General features: G+C 39.7%; 2 protein-coding genes and 1 pseudogene across 3 annotated transcripts; 2 read left to right on the top strand and 1 right to left on the bottom strand.

Annotated features, from left to right (window-relative positions):
- Window positions 1-305: 305 nt before the first annotated feature.
- LOC122300896 (oligouridylate-binding protein 1B-like) lies at window positions 306-8,304 on the top strand. 2 transcript variants are annotated; one of them, XM_043111856.1, is made up of 13 exons: window positions 306-542; window positions 1,700-1,771; window positions 3,760-3,821; window positions 4,253-4,355; window positions 4,498-4,574; window positions 4,648-4,709; window positions 4,805-4,892; window positions 5,098-5,173; window positions 5,270-5,300; window positions 5,975-6,094; window positions 6,300-6,385; window positions 6,738-6,914; window positions 7,733-8,304. In XM_043111856.1, exons 1-13 carry the CDS (start codon window positions 441-443, stop codon window positions 8,015-8,017), a joined length of 1,341 nt encoding a protein of 446 aa, XP_042967790.1. In that variant the 5' UTR covers window positions 306-440; the 3' UTR covers window positions 8,018-8,304. The 2 variants fall into 2 exon arrangements, with proteins under 2 accessions (XP_042967790.1, XP_042967791.1); XM_043111857.1 differs by lacking the exon at window positions 1,700-1,771 and having other exon boundaries at window positions 308-542.
- Window positions 8,305-8,523: 219 nt separating this feature from the next.
- LOC122301888 lies at window positions 8,524-11,785 on the bottom strand (annotated as a pseudogene).
- A 6,213-nt stretch (window positions 11,786-17,998) lies between these two features.
- Window positions 17,999-25,742, top strand: LOC122300894 (protein PHYTOCHROME-DEPENDENT LATE-FLOWERING). Its single transcript, XM_043111855.1, has 12 exons — window positions 17,999-18,332; window positions 18,842-18,923; window positions 18,997-19,061; window positions 19,184-19,267; window positions 19,723-19,803; window positions 20,485-20,646; window positions 20,735-20,833; window positions 20,918-22,317; window positions 22,816-23,039; window positions 23,131-23,273; window positions 23,761-23,799; window positions 23,895-25,742. Exons 1-12 carry the CDS (start codon window positions 18,207-18,209, stop codon window positions 25,446-25,448), a joined length of 4,059 nt encoding a protein of 1,352 aa, XP_042967789.1. The 5' UTR covers window positions 17,999-18,206; the 3' UTR covers window positions 25,449-25,742.
- The last annotated feature ends 249 nt before the right edge of the window (window positions 25,743-25,991 follow it).

The following is a 25,991-nucleotide window of genomic DNA, read 5'->3' as shown; positions in this document are numbered from 1 at the left end:
TTATTATATTTTACTTATAAAATGATATTTGATCTCACCTTATAGAATTCTAGAAAATGGAGGGAAAAAGAAAGACACGTACAATTCCTATAAAGAAATGCTCTGCACAAATATTTTAATATTTTCTAATAGTAGATGCAATGTTTGGATTAAAAAAAAAAAAGAAAAAAAAAATTCCTACAAAGAAATGCTGGTGTACTCTTATCGCGATTCACAACAAAAGGCTTCTCTATAAATAGCTGCCCACACTATCAATGCTACTCCTTGAGTGGCCTCGCTCTTTCTTATTTTTTTTTTTTCTTTTTTTTTTTTTTGGTTTCTGTCACATTCTCTCTCTCTCTCTCTCTCTCTCTCTCGTGGCCCTTACCCGACCCCCCCCCGTCCCCCAACCCTACCCTCAGTTTCTAGGAGCATCGATTTTCTCGTAAATCGACGGGAAAATGCAGCAACAGAGGCTGAAGCAGCAGCAACAGGCTTTGATGCAGCAAGCGCTTCTTCAACAACAGTCTCTCTACCACCCTGGCCTCTTAGCTCCTCCTCAGGTTCGAGCTCTATCCTCACACTTCCTTTGATTTTCGGTTTTGATATTATCGGTTCCATTTCGCACTCGTTTTCGCTTCGATTTTCTTCTTCTTTGTTTTTGATCGACCAGTTTTGCAAGTGGTTAGGCGGAATTGGGTTGTAGGAGCTAGGGTTAGCTCGGTTTCTACTTTCTACGAACCTGTATTTGAAAGCTAAGGTTTCCGATGTATTTTGTTTATCTAGGGTTTTCTTTATTTCTATTTTGGTTAGAGAGAATTGGATGGGGTTTTGAATATGACATTACCTAATTTTTCCTTGTTCTGTGCCTGGTTACTGTGAAAATTTTGGGAATTCAATGGGAACTAAAAATTCGTTGAACGATGTTCTGTATACTATTTTGGTGTTGTGAAAATGAAACGCTATCCTCTGACGAGCATGTTATCGTATCAGGATTACTTGATCGTGGGCTGTAATACAAGTCAAAATTTTTCCAGATGAATTTTTACCAGAGATCCTTGTTTCAATGTTTATGGGCCTTTTGATGAATTTGCGTTATATCTTTACCATTTCCTTATTATTGCATCATAGAAAGGTTTAGGTATTGTGCCATACCATGAGTGAACTCCTCTTTTTAGCTGGTAGAATCTCTCTTGATTTTGTATCTTTATTTTCTAGTAAATCATTGAAGTTCTATTCCTTTTCACATGCATTGAGAGTCTTTGTGGTTGTGTTGTTCATGTCAACAGCTGATTGGTTGCTCTTGGCTACTATTTTATAAAGTTGTGCTGAATAATCTGTGTTTGCGCGCCTATCAGAATATGGAAAAGGACCCAATAAGTGATACTGGACGTTGAACTTAAAGTTTCGGTTTGGTAGCATTTAACCAGTTTGGAAGTGGTGGGCAGTAACTACAGTAGAAAATTCCTGTGATATGACAGTATCTATCAGTTTGAACAGCACTAAAGTAGCATTTTTCATCTGTAATTTTAAAATTAGCGAGGACCATTTTGCAGGAAAAATTTCCAATGAAATTTAATTTTTTGGAATTATATTTCATTGCTCACCATCATTGCTAAAACCACCCTTACACATTCATTTTTGGACACAGTACCCTTTTTGTGGCAAAATATCATTTCTTTTTCATTTTGCCTTTCATGCACTTGGAAGTAAATTGTAGGCATTGCGCTTAAGGCTTCCTTGGCATTACGCGCTGGAGAGAGATTGCATCACACAAAGCTCAGAGTTTAAGGTCTGAAATTTCAGCAAAGGATATTCTCTATTGAATAGTAAATGTCACATCCATATAGATTATAGGTGACCTAAGGAGAACCCAAGAAACATCTGAACTCATACTCCAAAAGGAGCAGTCAATGTTTTTTTGATAGTTAATCAAGAAGTTTTATTCATAGAAGTAAGCAAAGCTCAATTACACAGGGAGTATACATTAGAATAACCTAATTAGAGTTTACAATCAAAATGAGAAAATCATGGACCTTTAGCCCATTACAAACAATGGCCCCCGCCCATAACAATGTTTTAGAAAAGAAAACTTTACACCCATCCATTGTTCTCTTGCGATCTTCGAAGCTTCTATCATTTTTTTTCCTGCCAAATGCACCAACATATACATGTAGGAACCATTCTCTAGATTGCTGCCACTTATAAGTTGCCTCGGAGGCCTTTCCAGCTTGCAAGGAAATCCACCAGTCTAAGAGGCATGACACATGACAGTCCAATTCTCGTGAAAAAATCATCCCACCTGATCCTGGCCACCTCACAATGTAAAAGTGAATGATCTACTGATTCACAATTCCTCTTACACATACAAAACTAGTCTAATACCATAACCTGACGTTTCCTTAAATAATATGCGGTGGGGATCTTGTCCAAAGATGTTGTCCATACGGAAAAGCTGCTTTTGAAGGAGCTTTCATCTGCCTTATACTCTTCCATGGGATCATGGTCATTCCAGGTCGTTAGAACTCAGTAAGACGATCTAACTGTGAGTTTACCTTTCTTGGAAGGGCAAGCCTCTTATCTATGGTACCCTTTGTCATGCTTACGGAATAAAATGCCGCATAGAACTCTGTGATAGTCTCCAACTTCCTCAGGCTACCCTAATGAATCTACATTCCATTGAGGGGAGCAACTAGAAAAGACCCAAGAGATCAGCTATTGCTGCATCATTTTTTTCGTGCGAACTCAAAAATGGCAGGGAAGGTGTCTTGGAGGCTTCGTTCACTCCATTTATCAAAACAAAATAATGACTTTTATGCTACTATCCGTAGCATTTAGTTTGTAATTAAGTAGAAACTTCCAATTGATGTGATCATAGGCTTTCTCCATGTCTAATTTGTAAAGTAACCCGAGTTTTCTAGATTTGGGTTGTCCATCCAAAACTTCATTTGCTATTAAGACCAAATCTAGGATTTGTCTACCTTTGAAAACTGAGTTTTGTGGCTTCGAAATTAACTTTTCCATCACCGTACTCAATCAATGTTATAGTTAGTAAGGAGCCAATATGAGACTTGACTCCTATATAAATAGATAACTTACAAATGGTAATAGTACTTGGACTTTTTGGGCTTTGAATGCCATCCCATACCAGTTAACTAGTAAAACCCACAGTATGCCCAAAGTAAAGCCTAATGGATCAAGAGCAAAGCCTATATCAGAAATGACGAGTTTACAAAGGCACCCCTAATTCCTAAAAGAAAACGTAACTAAAATAGAAGAAACAAGCCTTTTGCTTCCTGTATCACATCATGATTAATGGCTTATTTTTGTTTGGAGAAATAGGCTCGTTCTAGTTCAGATTTTTATATTTTTAACCTTCAATTATGATTTGAACCTGAAGTTGTAGTCACAAATGCTGTAGGATTCAGTTATCTGCCAGAAAAGAGGAAAAATGTGTCTATTCTCTCAACTTGATCATGGCATGTAGTATTTTGGAAATGGAAGTGGAAACCAAAGCATGTGAATAACATAATGTCCAAAAGCGGAGCATCCTATGGGAGTTTCTAGGTATAGTGTTGTTTTAGGTTGAACAAGGGAACTCTATTTTCTTACGTGCTTTAGGTCGGTCTGCTTATAGGTCTTTTCTTTTGAAATGTGGCAAATACCTTCCCAATTTGGTTTAATCCTTGGATTGAAATGGTCTTATGTTGGTAGAGCGATATTTTTGTTTTAGTTTGTTCTTTTTATTTTCTTTTCTTTTTTCACATTTTGGTTTTGCAGATTGAGCCAATTCCAAGTGGAAATCTGCCTCCTGGTTTTGATCCAAGTACTTGCCGCAGTGTGTGAGTGTTTGTCTAGACAATTTTCTGTTTATCTTTGTTTTTTTTTTTTTTTTTTTTGGTTTGATTTTGTGCTTGTTTCTTAAAGCTTGATTAGCCTTCACACTTGTGAGCCTGTTCACGCTACTTTCATATTCCTTATTCCTTAACCAGAAACTGATAGTAACTCTCCTTTGAGTCTCTTGAGCCATACGAAGGGCTATCATTTATTGATTTATTACCTTTTTTAACCTATGCTGCTAAAGTCATTGAGGATGGTGTTAAGTATTATGATTAGGTGTAAATTATTGCATGTTTTGAGATATGGGATTGATTAGATATATTTTGGTCCCCCCCCCCCCCCCCCCCAAAAAAAAAATACAATTATCTCTTAATCTCTTTACTGTTATTTCTTTTGAGAAGTAAAGATAAATCTTTTTACTATTGAACCACAGATACGTGGGAAACATCCATACACAAGTAACAGAACCACTTCTACAAGAAGTTTTTGCAAGTACTGGCCCCGTGGAAAACTGCAAGCTTATTAGAAAGGAGAAGGTAGTGTTTCACTTATCTTAGATGGTTGTCCTTTCCTTTTTGGGTATCTGAATTGGTTTATACTCAATCATTCCTAAGTTCTTCGAACTTAATTCAACTGACAACTTAAAACAAAATTTTGTTGTTTTCTCTGCTTTTGCAGTCATCCTATGGTTTTATTCACTACTTCGATCGCAGATCTGCTGCACTTGCTATATTGCATCTGAATGGAAGGCATCTGTAAGTGAAATGCTCAATATTTTTTTGATCTGTCTTTTTGGTTTTCTCTTAAATCTTTTTACATGATTTTCAGGTTTGGGCAGCCTATCAAAGTTAATTGGGCATATGCTAGTGGTCAGAGGGAGGATACATCAGGTTGATGCTTTTTTCACACATGCACCCTTATACTTGCAATCAGTTTGCATTTATAAGCACGGGCTCTTTATTTTACTTGTAGTAACGCTGTGCAGGTCACTTCAACATATTTGTGGGTGATCTCAGCCCTGAGGTTACAGATGCTACATTATTTGCCTGCTTCTCTGTTTATCCTAGTTGTTCGTAAGCTTCAGATCTCTGATTCCTCCTTGATTCTTCTTCTTCTTCTTCTTTTCTTTCTAGGTAGACTAAGATGCTTGAAGAAACTTTTTAAAACTTTCGGGAATAAAAAATTCATTAGTAAACGACCTTATTCATGATGTGTGATGCTTACAATAATACTTCATGCCTTATTGGGTGCACTTAATCTAATAGTTGCTGGTTTCAGAGATGCAAGGGTTATGTGGGATCAGAAGACTGGGCGGTCAAGAGGATTTGGGTTTGTTTCTTTCCGGAGCCAACAGGTGATGATTTTGTTAGTGTCTGCTTGTATTTTGCATTTCTTTTCTGTTGTTATGTTGTTTATTACCATAGTTTTGACATTTTCCCTGCCTACTCAGGATGCACAAAGTGCAATAAATGACTTAACGGGTAAGGGGTTATCTTGTTATATTTTATATTTTCTTTGTTCTGCTATAATGAAGCTGCAATTATTAGCTTTAAGATGCTTTATTTTGGGTGAAACCCTGAGGTAAAACTGTGGATTTAGCTCATTTTCTTGAATTCATTTATTTATTTATTGTTAAGTAAACGATTTTATTAAATAATGATAGGCATAGCCTAAGTAGACAAGAATTGAATCCATTTAATACAGCTGAGACTCAAATTTAGTGCAAAAAAAGGGATTAGATTTAGAAAATAAAATTAAGAAAATAAAGCATTATTAGTACTAATATTATATTCTCTAGAGTTATTTCTTTTTTTGACATGTAAAAAAATTGATCAAAATGTTTACACATGAAAGGGTTACTTCTTTCATGTATCCATGCCCTGTGTGCCTATAAAAAAAAATGTCCCTGCCCTGTACATATTGTTTCCATTCAAGACATATACCTTGTATATTTCTTTTTTCTCAAAAAAAAAAAATAAAAATAAAAATATACCTTGTATATTTCTTTTATCCATTCTGTGCGACCATACTGTGAAGTGCGGGATTAATTTTTCAGGGAAGTGGCTTTTTCTTGTATACTCCCTGTGTACTCGGGCTTGGCCTATTTACGAGGATCAATAAAATTTATTTACCTATCAAAATTTTTTTTTTTCAGGGAAGTGGCTTGGCAGTAGACAGATACGTTGCAACTGGGCCACAAAAGGTGCTGGTTCCAATGATGACAAGCAGAGCTCAGATGCCAAAAGTGTGGTAGAACTAACAAATGGTTCATCAGGTGAGTCCAGTTGGGTGTGGATCACCATTATACTGTTACCAGTCCAGTTTCTTTATAATTATGCTCTTTTCGGAGGACTGGATGGTGGGAGCGCAGATTTTGGCCTACCTAAGTTCAAATTTTTGTCAATTCTCCTCAGACTTCATGACTAACTGTTGTTGTGCTGAGCATATGAAATCCTTTGCTTTGTATCTTCATTGTGCAGAAGATGGCAAAGAGACGGCAAATAATGACGCTCCAGAGAATAACCCTCAATATACCACTGTTTATGTGGGCAATATTTCTTCAGAGGCAAGATACCATCCCTTGTATTTCAGCTTCTTGTTTTGTTCATTTACATGTGCACACATACACAGCATGCTCTCAGATACAAATTAGTATTTGTTCTGCTGTGGTTGTGAAAGTTCTATTTACTTACTGTGGGTTACAGCAATGAGGTGAATTTCTGCACTTTATGCCTTCCAGCTTCTCAGACTGACTCCATAAATTTTCTGAGAATAGGGAAGGGGAAATATAGTATTTCCTTTCTTATGAGCTCTGTATGTTACTTGGAATTATCTGTATCCTTTTGAATATGTAGGTTTTAGTCTTTTAGGCTTTTAAAAGTCCATCTGCAAGTAATTATATTTTTTCCTGATTGCAGGTCACTCAGCTTGATCTCCATCGCCACTTCCATGGTCTTGGTGCTGGAGTTATTGAGGAGGTCCGGGTCCAGCGAGATAAAGGCTTTGGTTTTGTGAGATACAGTACTCATGCTGAGGCAGCCCTGGCTATTCAGATGGGAAATACTCAGTCATATCTTTGTGGTAAACAAATTAAGGTGTGTTTTCCTGCTTTTTAGTAAGGCTATATTGTCGCCACAGTAGGACATAGATTGTACTTGCCCTTGCTTGCGGTGGTGCAATACTCATGCCAAGGCATCCCTAGCTAGTAAAGATGTCTTTGCTAGACAACTTGGGTCATTGTTTAATGATGCTTTATGAATAAAAGGACATGCTTATGGTAGATTTGTTAGGTGGGGTTCAGACTTCTTTTTCTTCTCTTTCAACTACTCTCTCATAAGTTTTATGTGGCCGGGCTTCACTTCAGATTCAGTAACCTTTTTTTTCAATTGCTGTTGGTATTGATATCTCAATATTTGGTATGCAAAATGCTGTTTTTAGTGTTTTGATGTACACCACATAACACTATCTTCTCAATTCTCGATAAATCAGTAAAATACTCCCATGAAAAATTAAAATCTATGGTAACTGTAATATTTTTGGTGCTAATATTTGTATTAATTTTTCACAATAGTAGAATTTTTTATTCCATCGATTTAACTAGTAGGGAAAGTTCCGAGAGTGCGGTGCACGGGACTGGTGTTTACTTTGCAGGGGTGGGTCTGAAGGGCCATGCCTTGAAGAGGTTACCCGATATAAAAAAAGAAAAATAGAATTTTTGAGATTTTTGCATATATGGTTGTTTTTGCGTTACAATTTCTGGATGAACTAAAATATCATCTGGCAGATGATTTGGGAATCTTTAATAGAATTGTTTTATATATATATATATAAATATATATATATTTTCTCTCTCCCTCTGATTAATTGGGGATTGGGTATATTGACCCTTAAATCTGTTTCTCCTTGTTTGTAGTGCTCTTGGGGTAGCAAGCCGACACCACCAGGAACAACTTCAAACCCACTCCCCCCACCTGCAGCTGCACCTTTACCTGGCCTTTCTGCCACTGATATTTTGGCCTATGAGCGGCAACTAGCGATGAGCAAAATGGGTGGAGTTCATGCTCTTATGCACCCTCAGGGGCAGCACCCTCTTAAGCAGGCAGCGATGGGCATGGGTGCTGCTGGAGCAAGCCAGGCTATATATGATGGTGGGTTCCAGAATGTTGCTGCTGCTCAGCAGCTCATGTACTACCAGTAATATACGCAATGAGAGTTTGGTTATATGGTGATATCCTTATATCCTGCTTTCTGCAGAATTTCTTTCAGTTTGTAATCCTCTAGGAAGCTTTATATTATCTTCTTCTTTTTACCCCGTTCTCCAACGGTGAGGTTGTTACCCAATATCATTTCATATGCTTGCTTTCTGTTTCGATATTTGTATCATGATGTATGTTTTGTGTTTTCTACTTTGTAGTGATGATGAGTGATTAATGATATTATTAGAGGGAATACAAACCGTAGTCTCGTTTAAGGCTTTTCAGTTCAGAGTAACTTGAATCTGCCCATGCATCATTTGTTTTGTCTCATTTCACGTTTCCGTGCTCTTGGATATGTACTAGTGCAAAACCTGATGCTACAACCCCAGTCGCTCGAAGAAACCAAAAATAATTACGGAAGGTATTCCACATCAACTGACCTTCAACGTAAGCACGAAAATGAAATGATCCGCGAGGCAATGTTGTTGACGTGGATCATCGTGCGCATCATTACTAAAGAAAACTAGTTAGTTCCGAGGGACACATAAGTCTGTTTCCAACCTTGCAATATATTTGTCATAAAATTTTGCAGCTCGTTCAAGGTCTCCAAGCTCAGTGTAGCAATCGGCAATTGCTCCATAAGCTTTTGTGTTTCCTGAGTCCTCCCCTTCTCTCTCAGAGATTGCCAAAACCGGGGAATGGTATCTGATGGCTTCCTGGTACTTGCCTTTGCCGTGAGGCTCCTGGAAGATCATCATCTTTGAATCAGAAGAATTTGAGATGAATAGCTACCATGGTAAAATCACAACTATATGACCCAAGCAATTATGTTTTTTTAGCAAAACAAGTAAACGAAAAGAAGGCTTAAAACAAAATAATAATGGTAAGACCAGGATCCCTGGGCCATGCCTTTGGTGGTTTGGTTTGTTGATTTTGTATTATAAAAGTAATCATAAGAGGCCAATTGCAGGATAGAGAACGCAAACAAACCTAAACCCCCAGCAGCCTTCTTCTCCTCTGCAGGATCATTTGAATTCTGAGCAAGCTTAAGAGCTGTTTTAAACTCCATCAAGGCCTTTTCCAGTTCTTGATTCCTCAAAAAAATTCTTTCCAGTCTTCAGTCGAGAAATCAACTCATGTTTCTTTGGATCAACTATCACTTCATTCTCTGATATTCTTCCACCAACAGGAGCATAACTCAAGCTAGGCGCATAGGACTCAATTTTAGCTTGCCTTCTTAGAGCTGCATTGATCTGGCGCATTTGTTCATTCAGCCGCTTCAATTTCCCTCTCCTTTGCCGAGCAACCCACCCTACCATACAAGCACTCTGCAATTAGGGGAAGAGTGTGCATAACATAGCTGTAGATCTACACTTCAAATTCATAATATATATACACACGCGTGTGTATGTATCAGGAAGGGTAGCATGGGGCTCCTTTCCCTTAATTCACATAGCCACTGCCAATTATAATCCTTACAATGAGGTAAGAAATGAAAATACTTCCAGGTGATATTTCTAATATTCTATTCCAAACTGAAAAATGCTACTTTATGAAGAGAGAACGAAATCATCCTATATTTCTGAAGCTTGGATGTCCTAATCAGCTGAGTCCATTGTCTATAAAGCGATCCTTCCTCTAAAAGTGAAGAGAGACCAAGGAAATGAAGATATAACGCTAGAGGCGGCTGAGACATTAACAATTCATGCATGTTGGGAATTGAGTAGGCAATTTCCATGCCTCTCAATATTAAACTTCTACGTGGCTGCCTGGGTTAAAAACCTGGCCCTTGGATCGTTCTATATGAGGCACTTTCTTACACTTTTTCGTCAAGATAATAAAAGAATGAACTTTGCAGTAAACAAATGAAATTGGTTTTTAAAGGACAAACAATTCTACCCAAAAAATAGAGAAAAAACCAGATATATATTCTGAAGACATTCTCCAAAGAAATCATAACCAAAAAAACTAGAGAAGGCCACGAAGCCAATGGTACCTTACCTCCAACAGTAGCTCCTAGCCTCCTATAAGGGCCACAAACAGCAGTAATGGCATGTTCATATTGAAAACAGAGTTATGAGCCTCGCATGTTTCTACCAGAGCTTTAAGAGGTGTAGTTAACATCAAGGCATTACCAACAAGAAATGCCATCGTCGGGGTTCTTAACTGCAGTACTTAACTGCATGTTCCTCTGTCATACCGATAATTATTGATCAGATGGAAGAATTGACCACAGTGGTCGCCGTCGAGGAGGAAGATGAAGAGGTGGAAAGAATGGAACCTAGAACACATAAAGGGTAATTTGGAGCTCGTGTATATCGCTTGAAACATTTACGCTGACTTAACTTATTTGTTTTTATAGTGATATATTGTTCATTTTTGTCGTCGGTCAAATGAAATCCAAATCATGAAAATTTTATTTAGCGAGTTGTCTGTTGAACTTGATAGGAGCGGCTAACTTGGAAGGTAGATGTTGTACTAAAAAAAACAAGAGAAAACATAGAAACAGCCGGCAACAAAACTTTGCATAATATCGTTCTCCAAGGCAACCACAATTCATAGGAAATACATTGCCACTGATATTGGGGAAGTCACCATCATACCTGGCGTTGTAATTTTGCCAAAATACGGCAAATCTCAGATGCCCCCCCTTAAAGTAGCTCTTGAGGACAACACAAACCTCCCCACTTCAGATGAAAGAGACGCCAGCTTCCCTGATTCAGTCAATGAATATATTGGCATGTTATTCAGAGGATGATTATCTATATTGGAGTCGATTTACAAAACCCTGAAGAGATATCCACTTTCAATGATGGTGGTTTGATGAAATATAATGCATTGCACATATAAACACGGGTGCTGCTAGTATGGGACTGCCCACTGTACAAATTGTATATCTTAATTTTTAATTTTTTAAACGTTTTTTAAACATCTGCAAATATTTTAAAACATAAAAAAAATATATTAATACTCTAAATGTCACTTGTTTAAGTAAAATATATATATATATATATATATAAACAGTTAAAATGAAGGAATAAATGATAGTATCTATAAATATAGCTTCCATTTTTTTGGAAAGTTTTAGTTTTTATTTATTATGCAAGCCATCATCAGAAATCACGCAACACGTACCATCTTTTATTTTTTAGCTTCTACTATAATCATCCCTCGATGATCTAAAATACCCTGGATTCAAATAAGAATAATGCTAGATTCCCTGCTGTGGAATTCTACTGGGAGCTACTGCTTTTAATTTTTTTTTTCTTTTTCTTAGTGATTCAAATTTTTTTTAATATTATTATGAATTTTTTTTATATATTTTTAAATATTTAAAAGTATTGAAAAATGATGTGAAATAATAATAATAAAAATATATATTTTTTAAACCGGGAGCACCAGCGGTGGTTATCCCAGGCTCCTTCAAATAAAGTCCACTTCATTTTCCTTCGTATTTGTTTTTTCCTCGGCAACGAAACGGAGCTTAAAATATGAAACTGTTCAAAATCAAAAGGTAATTGAGGTCGGTTCGAGCCCATTTTTAAGATTTTAAGCTTAAAGAGCAATAATTTATTCAAATATCAGAAGAGATCATAATAAAGCAAAAAGGTGCAGAATGATTGGACAAGAAAGAAGTGATTGCATTGCATACGCCATGGGAGGGATAACTAACCGGGAGCAAGTGATTTTCCGGGGAGTGGAACGAGCGATGGAGACGGGGGAGGTTTCGGGGAAGTGAAGAAGCAGGAACAAAGGAGCAAAACCGTCATTGCTTCGGGTAAACGTCATTGCCATCTAAAATTTTCTCTCCGTACATTCTGAGAGAAATTTTTCTTAGCGTAAACACCAACACAGCAACTCCCATGGAGAGTTAAGGTGGTTTTTAGGTGCTGTTGTAATGGGTTTGTTGAGAGAACTTGTGATAGAGTCAAAATTATTTATTCTTACTAAGGTAGGCAAACATCTTCGTATTATTGAGCGAAAATGGAAGAATGAACAAGAGCTTTGGTTAGAAGAAAACTCTGTTCAGTGGTTGCGTAAGACCTTGGAAGTATGCTTAAGTGGTGAGCAAAAGGAAGTCTATAGCACCATCAGGGAAGGGCATCGACGTTTGCTTGCTCAGAGATGTCTCAATGGTAGGGGAAGATTCATTGTGGTGTCTGTGTACAGGGAGGATGGAAAAAAAAGTTCCATTTTCATTCCGGAAGGGGAAGGGGGAAGTGGATGGAAGAGAATGAGAGATGTGCTGGAGGAAGCTGTGATGGAAGGACAAGGAAGGGCTGCCGGCATGCATGGAGGTGCTCAGCCATGGAAGACAACTATGAGGTCGTATAAGGAGGCATTGGTCCATGATGGTATGGGAGGTGGCGTGGTAAACTCTGACAGGAGATGGCCTCGAGCCACTCATGGTGTACATTTTTCAGAAGGAAACAATGTAGGTGACAGAGACGTGGGAAGGAAAATTGAGGAGCTGTAGAGACAGGTATGGCAACTGCAGTGGGAGGTGGCTGAAATGAGAAAGGTGGTCGGGCAATATAAGGCAGGGGATATAAGTGAGAGGGGATGGAAGGGGCCGGGCCAAGTTCTGAGGCCCACGGGTAAGGGAAAGGGGAATGAGATTTTGGAGTATGGGTTTAAGTGGAGACAAAAACCTGGGCTGAAGATAGGGCCTCAGCCCAAGGCCCAGCCTATTGGCATTTCCGAAAAGGGCTCAGGTTCACAACAACCTGGCCCCAGCCCGTGGCCCGTTGGTCTGAATCAAGATAAAAGCCTGGGCCAGGTCACGGCTCATAAGCTTGAGTCAGCCCAGGGTCAACCCGAAAAGATACCGGGCACCCAAGTCACGGCCCATGTGTCGGTCTTCAGCCCAGAGATCACAGCTCAGGAGAGAACCGAGCCTTGTGTTCCTTCGTCGGAGCAGGCGCGACGGTCGCCGGCGCAGGGTAACTCGTCGGAGGTGAGCCAGAATCTGCCGATGCTGACAGTGGAGCTCTCCGACGACGGTACGCCTGAGTGGAGTGGCCGGAAAACCGTGACAGAATCCTCAAATCACCTTCTGAGGCAGATGGCCTCTTTTCTTTCGCCGGAAATGGAACATAACTCGCCGATGGGAGGCTTAGTGACCCTTCCGACGGTGGATGCACAGGATAACGACGCCTTCTTGTGTTTGGAGGCTGGTGGGATGCCGGCAACAGAAAATGGTCTCTCGGTGGACTCTGTCAGTGAGGAGTTGGGGTGTTCTGATGATGAAATGCTCTTAAGGCATTCTCAGGGCTGTTTAGATATCATAGGGGTGGAAGAAGCTTCGTTGGTTGAAGACACTTTCCATAGGCAAGGAGTTCAAGACATGGATGCAGTTCTGAACAGTATGGTTCCTTTACAGATAGCTGTGGTAGCAGGGGCAACACAAGATGAAGAGAGTGAGCCAATACCCCTAAACTCCTTGAGTCCAGAACAACCTAGGATTTCAGATTGGGTTTTTAATACGGTAAAGGAAATTCAGCATTTGGTGGGATTGAGGTGTGAAGGGTACGAAGAACAGTTCATGGCTCTTCTTACAGTTATTGAATCAGGCCATCATCAACATAGAAAAGCAGAGTCAAAAAAACAGAGAGAGTTGAAGAGGTTAAATTGGTCCATGAATTCGAAAGGAAGTGCTAGTAAGGAAAGGACCAAAGGGAAGGGGGTGACATATTCCAAGTGAAACCAAAAATTGTATCTTGGAACGTCCGCGGGTTAAACGAGGTTAGTAAGCGTCTACAAATAAGACACTTACTACGTGAGTGGAAGGCGGATATAGTGTGTTTACAGGAGACAAAGCTGAAACTAATTAGTAGAAATATGGTGCGAAGTATATGGAGCTACACATATGTAGACTGGGTATACTTGGCAGCTAAAGGGGCATCGGGTGGCATTTTAGTGATGTGGGATAGAAGAGTGGTGGAGAAAATAGAAGAGTTTGTGGGAGTTTGCTCGGTGGCTTGCTCTTTTAGAAGCGTGGAAGATGACTTTAAGTGGGCTTTTGCAGGTATATATGGTCCTAACCTAGACCATGAGAGAAGATTGTTGTGGGAAGAATTGGCTGGAGTACATAGTTGGTGGGACCTTCCTTGGTGTATAGGTGGAGATTTCAATGTAACTAGATTTCCAACAGAGTGTTTTGGGAATCGAAGAATGAGGCCAGCTATGACTAATTTTTCAGAGTGTATTTTTGATTTGAATCTAGTGGATTTACCACTAGTGGGGGGAGCTTGTACCTGGTCCAATAATCATACATGGTCTAGACTAGATAGATTTCTTATCTCACTAGAGTGGGAATGCCACTTTCCAGATATGTGGCAAAAGAGATTGTCGCGTTTGAGTTCGGATCATTGGCCTATTTTGTTGGATTGTGGAGGGGTTCATAGGAGACGTAGGTCCTTCAAATTCGAAAATATGTGGTTGAAGGCAGAGGGTTTTGAGGAAAAGGTCAGACAATGGTGGTCTTCTTATCAGATACAAGGAACCCCTAGTTTCATTTTTGCAGGTAAATTGAAAGCTTTAAAAGAAGACCTAAAGCAGTGGAACAAACAATCTTTTGGAGATATAGGGGAGCGTAAAAAAAGCAAGGAGTTGGAGATCCAAGATTTGGAAAGAATACAAGAAAATCGGCCCTTAACACAAGAAGAAATAGCTGTAAAAAAGGGGTTGGAAGCAGATCTGGAAAGAATAGTAGTTCTTGAAGAGACATCATGGCGTCAGAAGTCAAGAGCGTTATGGTTGAAGGAAGGAGACCGAAGTACCAAGTTTTTTCACCAAATAGCTAACTCACATAGAAGATACAACAACATTGAAATGCTGAAAATTGATGGAGTGGAGTGCCGGGATGAGTCAGTGATAAATCACCATGTAGTAGACTTCTTTGAGCATTTACTTTCTGAACAGGTGGGTTGGCGACCTAAATTGGAATGGCTTGCTTTTGATTCTATCGAACATAATGAGGTAGACCGATTGGAGAGGCCTTTTGAGGAGTTGGAGGTTTTTGAAGTTGTAAGGAAAATGGTAAAAGATAAGGCGCCGAGCCCTGACGGTTTCTCGATGGGTTTTTTCCAATCTTGCTGGGCTGTATTAAAAGATGACCTCATGAAGGTTTTCCACGAGTTTTACTCTGCCGGAAAGTTTGAAAAAAGCCTTAATGCTACTTTCCTTGCACTTATTCCAAAGAAGGTAGGGGCGGAAGAGATTAAGGAGTTCTGACCTATTAGCCTAGTAAGTGGGGTCTACAAGATTGTCTCTAAGGTACTAGCGAATCGTCTGAGTGAGGTAGTGGGAAAGCTTATTTCGAAACCTCAGAATGCTTTTGTTAAGGATAGACAAATCTTAGATGCAGTTCTTATTGCGAATGAATGCCTAGACAGTCGGTTGAAAACAGGCGAGGCAGGGATTATATGCAAGCTGGATATGGAGAAGGCATATGATCATGTCAATTGGGAATTCCTTCTGGATCTTTTGGGGAAATGCGGGTTTGGAGAGAGATGGTGTTCTTGGATTAGGTGGTGCATATCAACGGCGAAATTCTCCGTCTTGATAAACGGAAGCCCAACTAGGTTCTTTCGTAGTACACGAGGCTTGAGACAAGGAGATCCGTTATCCCCTTTACTCTTTGTTATTGTGATGGAGGCACTGAGCAGGATGTCATCAGCCTTGGTTACGAGTGGTTTTCTAACTGGTTTTAAGATTGGCTCCCCGAATAGGGGACTTGTTAATGTCTCTCACTTGTTGTTCGCAGATGATACTATTTTCTTTTGTGAAGCAGATCCTAACCAGCTCAGAATTTTGAAGGCCCTTCTCCTGTGCTTTGAAGTAACTTCCGGATTGAAAGTCAATTTGGAAAAATCTGAGATGGTGCCTATTGGAAGTGTTCGACATTTTAGACAGTTGGCTAGCATATTGGGATGCACAACTGCATCTTTACCCATGACTTATCTGGGACTTCCACTAGGGGCGGCGTCGAGAGCGGTGTCATTATGGGAGTCAGTAATTGAGAAAGTGGAACGTCGGCTTGCCGGATGGAAGAGATTATACTTGTCTAAAGGCGGACGGATTACTCTAATCAAGAGTACTTTGTCTAATCTACCCACATATTTTTTGTCTCTGTTTCCTATTCCAGCAAGTGTTGCTCTTCGGCTGGAGAAACTTCAAAGGGATTTCTTGTGGGGGGGGCTGGGAGCGGAACAAAAATTTCACCTTGTTAAGTGGGAAAAGGTATGTAGCCCCATCTCGAATGGGGGTTTGGGCCAAGGTTTTAAAAACCGTTCCGTTCTGGCCGGAATGGCCGGAATTTTTCGTGCCGGAACAGTGACCGGAACGGGATAGGTACCTATTCCGTTCCGGGTCAAATTCCGGCCGTTCCGGTCAATTCCGGCCGGAATTCCGGTATTCCGGCCGGAATAGTAATTCCGGTCCGAAAAAAAAAAAAAAAAAAAAAACTCTTGTAAATAAGTTAAAAAATAATGAATAAAATTATACTTTTAGAATTCAAATACCCCTTTTCGTGCACTAGAAGTATTGTTATTTTTAATAATTTGTCTATTCTTTAATTTTTTTTCTTTTATTTTTGTGTCTTAACTCAAGTTTGTGATTTTTTTCAATATATATTCATTTTATAAATCTTTAATTCTTCTATATATATATACACATATACATATCACACACTTACATATATATGTATTTATTTTATTAATTGTTAGTTTATATATACATATAAATATTTATATATAATATATAATTAATCCCGAAACGGTACACCGAAACGTACCGGTACCGAAATATTCCGTTCCAGTGCCTCAACCGGAATGGTCTCCGGAACGGATTTCAAAACTTTGGTTTGGGCATTAGAGATATGAGAACCTTCAATCGGACATTACTAGGTAAATGGCTGTGGAGATACCATAAGGATCCTGATACCTTGTGGAGGACGGTAATAGAGAGCAAATATGGGGACCTATGGGGGGTTGGTGTACAAAAGAAGTGAGGGGAGCATATGGAGTGGGCTTGTGGATACATATAAGAAAAGGGTGGGAGGTCTTCAATCGATATACTCGAATCCGGTTAGGAGGAGGAACCCGTATTAAGTTTTGGTACGACACTTGGTGTGATCATGTGGCTCTAAAGGAATCATTTCCTTCTTTATTCAGAATTGCAAGAGATATTGATGCTTCAGTAGCTAATGTACTGGAAAGATCAGGGGAGCAAATTCAATGGAACATCCACTTCAGTAGGGCGGCACAAGATTTGGAGATGAGCAGTATTGAAGCATTTTACAGCCTTTTGTATTCTATTAAACCGGGTAATTCACAGGACAGTCTTTGGTGGATACCTACAGCTAAAGGTACTTTTTCGGTACGCTCGTTCTATAAGTCTCTTTCTCAAGAGACACCTGGTCAGTTTCCATGGCGAAAGATATGGAGACATAAGGCGCCACCCAAAGTAGCTTTTTTTGTGTGGACTGCAGCATTGGGTAAGATTCTCACAACTGATAACTTGAGGAAGCGTAGGGTGATCATCGCAGATTGGTGTTGCATGTGTAAGAAGGGAGGTGAATCGGTGAACCATCTCTTAATACACTGTGAGGTAGCAAGAAGGTTATGGAATGAGGTCTTTGGCAGATTGGACTTAGTTTGGGTGATGCCGAAGACGGTGGTCGGGGTTCTGGCTAGTTGGAGTAATTTGAGAGGAAATCAACAAATAAAAACGGTGTGGAAGATGATCCCTATATGCATCATGTAGTGTTTATGGCGAGAGCGCAATGACAGGACTTTCGAGGACAAAGAGAGATCGATGGAGGATTTGATAGTTTTTTTCTTTAGAGCTCTTTGTACATGGACCATAGCGGTTGATTTCAATGGTTTGGGATTACATGAATTCCTTATAGCCATGGATCAAACATAGAACTGGTCACTAATCTTTGTATAAGGCTTTTGCCTCCTTTTTGATAATATAATTACCTTTACTTATAAAAAAAAAAAATAGATGCTCAGATCAGATGCATCACAAAGATACCAAACAAACTACAACATTCGTTTCCCGTTAGGGTTTTTTGCTTTGCCCCAAAAATTCCCGAACTTTCCCATCCTTTTTCTCTTTTATTTCCCCCGCCTTCCCATGAGCTAAACACTACCTTGAACCCTCGTTTTCTCAAAACCCTCTGATATGGGTATCTCCTTTAAGATCTCAAAGACCGGTACGAGGTTCCACCCAAAGCCTCTGCTTCCTCCCGAGGTGAAGGTCGTCGACGACTTGTCCGAGACCTCCAAGGATAGCTCAAGGAAGCTCCAGGTAAAATTTTATGAAATGATTCGATCGTTTGATTAACTACTAAGTCCGGTTCGCCAGGAAAAGAAATTGAAATTGAGAGAATTCGAAAGTGGAGGAGAGAATAGAACCGGAAACGGAATTCTAGTTCTTTGATTTAAACTTGGTTGTGTGTGCCTAGAAGCTGAGAGTTTTGGTATATAAAGCAGAGAACAACAGGCATACTAAAACTGAAAATCTAAAACTTCTCTGTGTGTTTTTTTTTTTTAAAAAAAAAAAATCAGAAATTGAAATACATATCTATACATTTTCTTCTTTCTGAAAGAAAAAATAATGATTTTACTTTCGCTTATATTGCAACGAGAAAAACTCTTTTTTTATGATTTGGTCTGAAGCTTATCAAAAAAAAAAAAAAAAAAAATGATTTGGTTTGAAGCCCTTGAGTTGGCAGGCTGGGGAGTAGGTTTGATGTAATACTAACTTTAATTATATTAATTTCCTTGTATGATAATTTCGATTGTGTTACGATACAGTGTGATCTTATTGAAGGAGCTGAAGACGCTGCAGGGGTGTCTGCACCATCCTGGTCTTCTGAAGGACTTCTTCCTTCTGCAGGTTAGAGGCATCGTTGGTTTAGTTGGCCACATGGTCAGGTTTGGATCCTGATGGTTTTGTTCCCTTCTTGCAGAGAATGAAGTTTCCTTCACATTGAACCTATTTGAAGATGGATACTCAATTGGAAAACCCACAGAGGTTTGTTGTAAAGAACACTAACTGGATGAAACATTTGTTGAAGAATAAGTTGAATGGAAAAAGTGACTCCTTGTATCATTATATGTATTTCTTTCTAATACTATATGCTTATGAATTTTCAGAATGAAGCTGCTCATCAGGCTACTCTTCAAGATGTTCAAAAGTTGTTACATCCGTATGGTAGAGTGTCTGAAACTCTCTTCTCGGTAAATTTCTACTTGTCCCTCACGCCACCTTTTTTTCAAGTTTTTTTGAAGAGGTGTGCGATTCGAACAAAATATCCTCTTTGTGGCTTCTTTGGTTGACGTTTGCACGCACTTTAGGAGTGCAGTGTTTGCCATTTGGGTTGTTTGATTAACACAAGAAAGTTCACTCTTAACAATTTGTGATGTGGATTATCCAGTGCTGGATTTATTTGTGCAGACCTTTGGTCTCATGTGGTGCAAGTGGTGAAAAGCTTTTTTTTTTTTGAATTTCTTAGGAACTACTTTATTTACTCTTTTTATGAATGTGCAATGCGTCAGTCTATTTACACTATGCACTATTACTTGCCTTCGGCATCATAACCACTGTCTATATATCCTTACAACTTTGCCTGTATTTGCTATAGGCTTTTCTTACTCTAATCTGTTTCCCTCTTTATTTGTGAATCCATTTGGAGGCAATTGAATCTGGCCGATTGCCTGGCGATATTCTAGATGATATACCCTGCAAGTTTGTTGACGGCGCACTTGTATGTGAGGTGAGTCATCTAACTATGGGGTTTTACTTTTACCACACATATTATGAATGGTTTCGCTCATCAGAATAAATGATAAATAGAAAACTTAAATGAATAGTACAAATACTAATAGTCATACGTATATGCTGACAACATATATGCATGAATGCATATGTGCAAGAGGCGAGAAATTGCTTAAGCTCACTAACTTTCTTTCCGATGATGTCATGATACTGCCTGATGGGCCCCAAGGTGGACCAAGGGCCCATCACTGCCACACAATTCTTTACCGCAATTGTGGACAGCTGTATTGTTAGCGAATCCTGTTCATTTTAGGTGGTCATTTGAACCATTTGACCAACAGCAGCCTGCCTCTCTACCATTACTGCACAAGTCGTACTAGACTATCCTTCCCCAAAAGAAGGGGAAAAGAAGAAGAAGAATAAGCCAGTGAACCATATGAAACACCTCCTATGCTCGCACTGTTTTAACCACCATTATGTTGGTATTGGTATCATTGAGTTTGCCAATCACAAGAAGTGTACTGCCTCCACCATTATATGAACTTTTATGAACATCTAATGTATACTGTTTTAGCCATTCATACCGTTGACCATCTCTTAGACGTTTAGGTTGTGATATGATTATTTAGTGCAATTTATATTTAGGATTCTTATAATTGCATATATGAGATTTTTGTAGGTGCGGGATTATCGGAAGTGTGCTTTTTATCAAGGTTCTGGTGATCCGAAAAATAATGGATACCCTGTTGTTAGTAAAGTATGCCTTAAGATGTCATTGGAGAATGTTGTGAAAGATATTCCATTGATATCGAATAATTCTTGGACTTATGGCAATCTGATGGTAAGTACGATTGGCACCTCATCTCTGGCTACTAAATTTCTATCATGTATTGGAGTGAATTCTCATGTTCATATTCATTCAAATGCAGGAAGTGGAGTCCCGCATATTGAAAGCATTGCAACCACAACTTCATCTAGATCCTACACCTAAGTTGGATAGGCTTTGTAATAACCCAGTTCCCACAAAGGTAATGAATTGTTAGATAAGAGTTCATGTCACTGATCTGGAGTATGACTGTATCTTTCTTAACTATCTCGCACTCCATTTGCAGCTTGATTTGTCTCTTTCCAGTGTCCGGAAAAAGAGATTGAGGCAACCACCTGAAGTTACTGTCACTTCTAGTATCAAGACGCATGGGAAGACAGTTTGCATAGATAGAGTACCAGAAAGCTCTAACTCAAGGTTGGGAGATACAGGAATCATTTCTGGAAATGTGATGCCACAGCAAGTACATGAAAATCTCACTGCACAACATGTTGGCCCAACAAACATGTTAGCCTTAAGACCAAAGAGCTTTGTATCAGACGCCTCAGTTTCTGCACTACCTGTTGCTTCCCATCAACCAAGGTATCAAATGGGGGTTGGGACCCCCAGAAGCATGCAGGATCCTGGTTCAGGACTTGCTATTAATGCATCAGGGGCTTCTCCTGCTGGGCAGGACATGATGATCTCTTATGCTGAAAATGTGAACTCAAGTGTCTCTGTTCTTGGAAAGAGGGAGAGTCAGGATGGGCAAATGTCACCCTTATCCAGTTTTAACAAGAGAGCAAGACCTTCACCCGTGGCTCTTGACGGAATGCAACAGCAGCAAATAGGGCCGCATGGTGATGGACTACACCGTTCGGACGTCAATTGGAAGAATACTTTGTTACAACAGCAAGCAATGGCAAGGGGAAGTCCATATGCAAATACTGGCATTCAAAAGTTTTCCCAGCAGGTGTTTGAAGGTGCTCTGAACCAGGATGCTGGGACAATGCCTTTCACTGCAGGACAACAGGGAACACGATATGTTACCAAGGAAGAGCATTTTGAGATAGATAAAATAGATGGTTCAGATATCCACTGCAGTAAAAATGATATGCAGGTGATGGAAACAGAAACAGGCCATTTGGACCCGCAGCAAGCACGGCGGCAAAGATTACCACATAATTCATTCATGAGATCTAATTTCCCCCAGACATCTTGGAATAATCTTGGTCAGCGAATGGAAAAAGATCCAAGAAAAGACGACCAGCTCCATAAAAGGAAATCAGTTCAAAGTCCTCGGATTTCTACTGGTGCTTTGGCTCAGTCTCAATTATCATCAAAATCAGGGGAGTTTTCTAGTAGCTCAGTGGGACCCCACTTTGGACAAGTTGCAACAGCTGCTGCTCTTGTAGCATCACAAAAGGAGACAGCAATAAGCACCTCAGTTCCTTCTGTTGGTGGGGCCACTTCTTTGGCTTCCAGTGCTAATGATTCCATGCAACATCAACACCAGGCCCAAATTGCTGCAAAGCGGAGATCAAATTCTCTCCCTAAGACCCCAGCAATGAGTGGAATTGGATCTCCAGCTAGCGTTGGTAATATTAGTGTTCCATTAAATGCAAACAGTCCTTCAGTTGGATCACCACCTTTGGCTGATCAAACCATGCTTGAAAGGTTCTCAAAGATAGAAATGGTGACAATGAGGTATTCTGTTTAAGTGCTGCTTTCTTCTTTTAATTATAAAAAAAAAAATGTAGGCTTCTTCGTTTGTAGTGTTATCTCTATACTTTCTGGCTGCTTGAACTGTTAATATCGTCTTCATCAAGATGGATGGGAAAAATGTCCTCATCCCATCCTTTGAATATGTTAAAGCTCTTTATCATACTTGTTTTCTAACCCCCTACAATAGTCCATGAAGGGTTAGACAAGGGATATTTTTGTCAGATCTAAGCCCTGCCACTTTTAATTTTGATCTCAGGCATTATTTTTTCCTTGCTGAGATACTTGATAGACAATTATTCACCACCTGCATTTTTTTCTTATTTTCATTTTTGTTGAAATTCCTTTTTGCTGCACCCTGCATGTTTTATACAATGCAGAAGTTTCAGGATGTATACATTTCCCAAATCATATTAATCTACATTCTATGGCAGCATAGTCAATCCCATCCTGTTATGCATGTTTGATGGATTTCTGTTTCAGGCATCAACTAAACTGCAAAAAGAATAAGGTTGATAACATTAGGAAGCCAAACACATATCCCCTTCAACCCCTGTCAACCTATCTCTCCACTGCTTCCAATAATGAAGATCTCAAAGATGATGCGAGCACGAGGTCGTCGTTATCTAAGTCACTTGCAGGTGGCAGCATGAATATCTGCAAAATAAGAGTCTTAAAATTTATGCAGCCAGAGCGTATACCTCAAGGTTTGTTGTTTTATGAGTGTAAAATATGTAATCCATTGTGATGCTTTCATGATTCTCTTCTTTTACTAAAGTTCCACTTTTGCTTTTGTAGAAAATGCTGTTTCGTATAGGGTAAGAACTAGAATGATCATGTCAGAGAAGCCATATGATGGTACGGTAGCAATGCATTATGGAGAAATAGAAGATGGTGATTTTCTGTCTGCAGAGGATCGTCTTCCTTCATTACCGAATACGGTAAGTTTTGTACAAATTCTAAATTTGCAGTCCAAGAAGGATTCACCTGTTGATTGTTGAATTGGTTAACACGGGCTATTTTCAGTTGGTGATATCAGCACAGATGATTCTCTGATATTTGATCCTGTTAAGCCATCTCCTCAGTTGGAACTTGGAAATTTTGAATGTGTTTTCTAATAATTATATCTACTTATTTTGTGGTTTTCTTTTTTTTGCACCTTTAATTCTCATCTTGTCTTCTTTGAGACCCTTTATTTTGCAGCATCCACTTGCTAATGAAATGAAGGGTAATTGTTGTTGATTTGGATTGAGGCAGGAAAGCTTAGCACGGCATTAGTTTTGTGTCTTTTCTGATAGTTTTTTCTAATTATGTTTTTTTATTTTTTATTTTTAATATATATATTTTATGATTATTATTACTTCTATTTTTTGGTCATTTTTTATAATTTTGTCACTCTCATCTATATATATCTAATTCATGTGACAGCACTTTGCGGATTTGCTTGCCTCCCAGCTTTGTTCACTGGTACGTATTCAGAAATGGTCTAAAAGTTCACAGCTTTGTTCTCTGGTACCCCTGGTTCTCTTTTCTTTTATCTTATCATGATATATGTTGATCAGATGATACGTGAAGGATACGTTGTGGAAGATCAAGTCCAAGCAAAACAAACCCGCACGAGTCTTCCCACAGCCAGTCAATCAAATACTGCTGGCAGCCCTCGCCATTTGGTACCTGACATTCAGCAATTTCCAGAAGCAGTTCCTGGTCAACAATCGAGTGAAGTTGCAAAGATAACTAACAGTGGTAAAACATCTCTAAACTCACCTCAGAATCTGTTATCGAATGCAAGGATGCTGCCTCCTGGAAACACCCAGGCCTTACAGATGTCTCAAGGACTCTTTTCCGGGGTTTCAATGCCCCCGAGGTCGCCACTGATAGACCCGCAACCATCACTTCATCAACAGCAGCAGCAGCAGCAGCAACCACAACAACAACAACATCATCAGCAGCTGCAGCACCGGCAACAACAGCAACAGCAGCAGCAGCAACAACAACAACAACAACACTCCTTGATTCAACAGCAGCAGCACCAATTCCAGAGGTCACCTATGATACATCCAACCAATTCACTTTCACACTTGTCTGCAATCGGGCAGAATTCCAACATGCAGTTGGGAAATCACATGGTCAACAAGCCTTCTGCTCTCCCAATTCAGCTGTTACAGCAGCAGCAGCAACCACAAATGCAAAGGAAGATGATGATGGGACTTGGAACAGCTGTGGGTATGGGAAACATGGGCAATAACGTGGTTGGTCTTGGAGGCCTTGGCAGTGCCGTGGGGATGGGAGCTGCAAGGGGAATAGGGGGAACTGGAATGTCAGCACCAATGGGGCCTATCTCTGGTATCAGCAATGTGGGGCAGAACTCAATGAATCTTAGCCAGACTTCAAATATTAATAATGCAATAAACCAGCAATTTCGATCAGGATTGAATTCACAAGCTCTCATGGCATCAAAACTTAGACTGGCACCGAACAGAGGAGCAAACATGTTAGGGGGGCCTCAGTCAAGCATAGCTGGGATCTCAGGAGCCAGACAGATACATCCAGTCTCAGCTGGTCTTTCAATGCTTAGTCAGAGTCTAACCCGGGCTAACATGAGCCCAATGCAACGGGCAGCAATGGGGCCTATGGGTCTGCATAAGTTGATGGCAGGAATAAACCCTCATATGAACCAACAGCAGCAGCAGCAACAACAATTACAGCAGCAGCAGCAACAGCAATATCAGCAGCAGCAGCAACAACAATTTCAGCAGCAGCAGCAACAATTTCAGCAGCAGCAGCAACAATTTCAACAGCAGTTGCAGCAACAACAAGATACCACTTCACAGCTACAGGCTGTTGTTTCACCTTCACAAGTGGGCTCACCGTCAACCGTGGGAATTCCACAGCTAAACCAACAAACCAGCCCTCAGCAAATGAGCCAGCGAACACCAATGAGCCCACAGCAGTTGAGCTCTGGGGCAATCCATGCGATTAGTGCTGGTAATCCAGATGCTTGTCCAGCTAGCCCACAGCTGAGCTCTCAGACCCTTGGTTCGGTCGGTAGTATCGCAAATTCTCCTATGGACCTACAAGGTGTGAATAAGAGCAACTCTGTAAATAATGCATAATGATGCTTAGAAGACTCAGGATTTTGCTTCTCGAGCAAGTTATTGCTGTGCTGGTCCAAAGCTTTTCCCCCATCACATTTACGGGGAAGTTCGTTTGTTATTTACTTGGTCTCCATTAAAATGATATATTCAAAGAAATAAATTAGATTTCAGGATACCACATGCTTTAGGATCAAGTGTGAAGTGTATAAACTATCTTGTAGGCGGTGCAGGGCAAATGGCTTTGATTCATGCGATTGTTATTTAAGGATTGTAATCTTCTGAGAGGATGGAAGACATGAAAACATGGTCTTAGAGAAGGCGTAGTGCTGTAAAAGGAAAAGGATCAACGTAACCTTATACGATTCGAAAACAACATTTAGACACGATACGCTACTTGTGTAGAGACTGTGTTATATAATAATTTTAGGAAAGTACATTTTAATGGACAGTTGATGCCCAGTAATTGAGTCCTTATTAACTGTTAAGCCAATAGAATTCTCTTCATTTAAGTTAAAATGGATTATACTCATTATCATTAGTATAATATTATCCTGACCTTTG

This window comes from Carya illinoinensis, chromosome 2, assembly GCF_018687715.1.
Source record: "Carya illinoinensis cultivar Pawnee chromosome 2, C.illinoinensisPawnee_v1, whole genome shotgun sequence".
Lineage (NCBI taxonomy): Eukaryota > Viridiplantae > Streptophyta > Magnoliopsida > Fagales > Juglandaceae > Carya > Carya illinoinensis.
The sequence above is the reverse complement of the archived record's forward strand: the minus strand, read 5'-3'. Positions and strand labels throughout refer to the sequence as shown.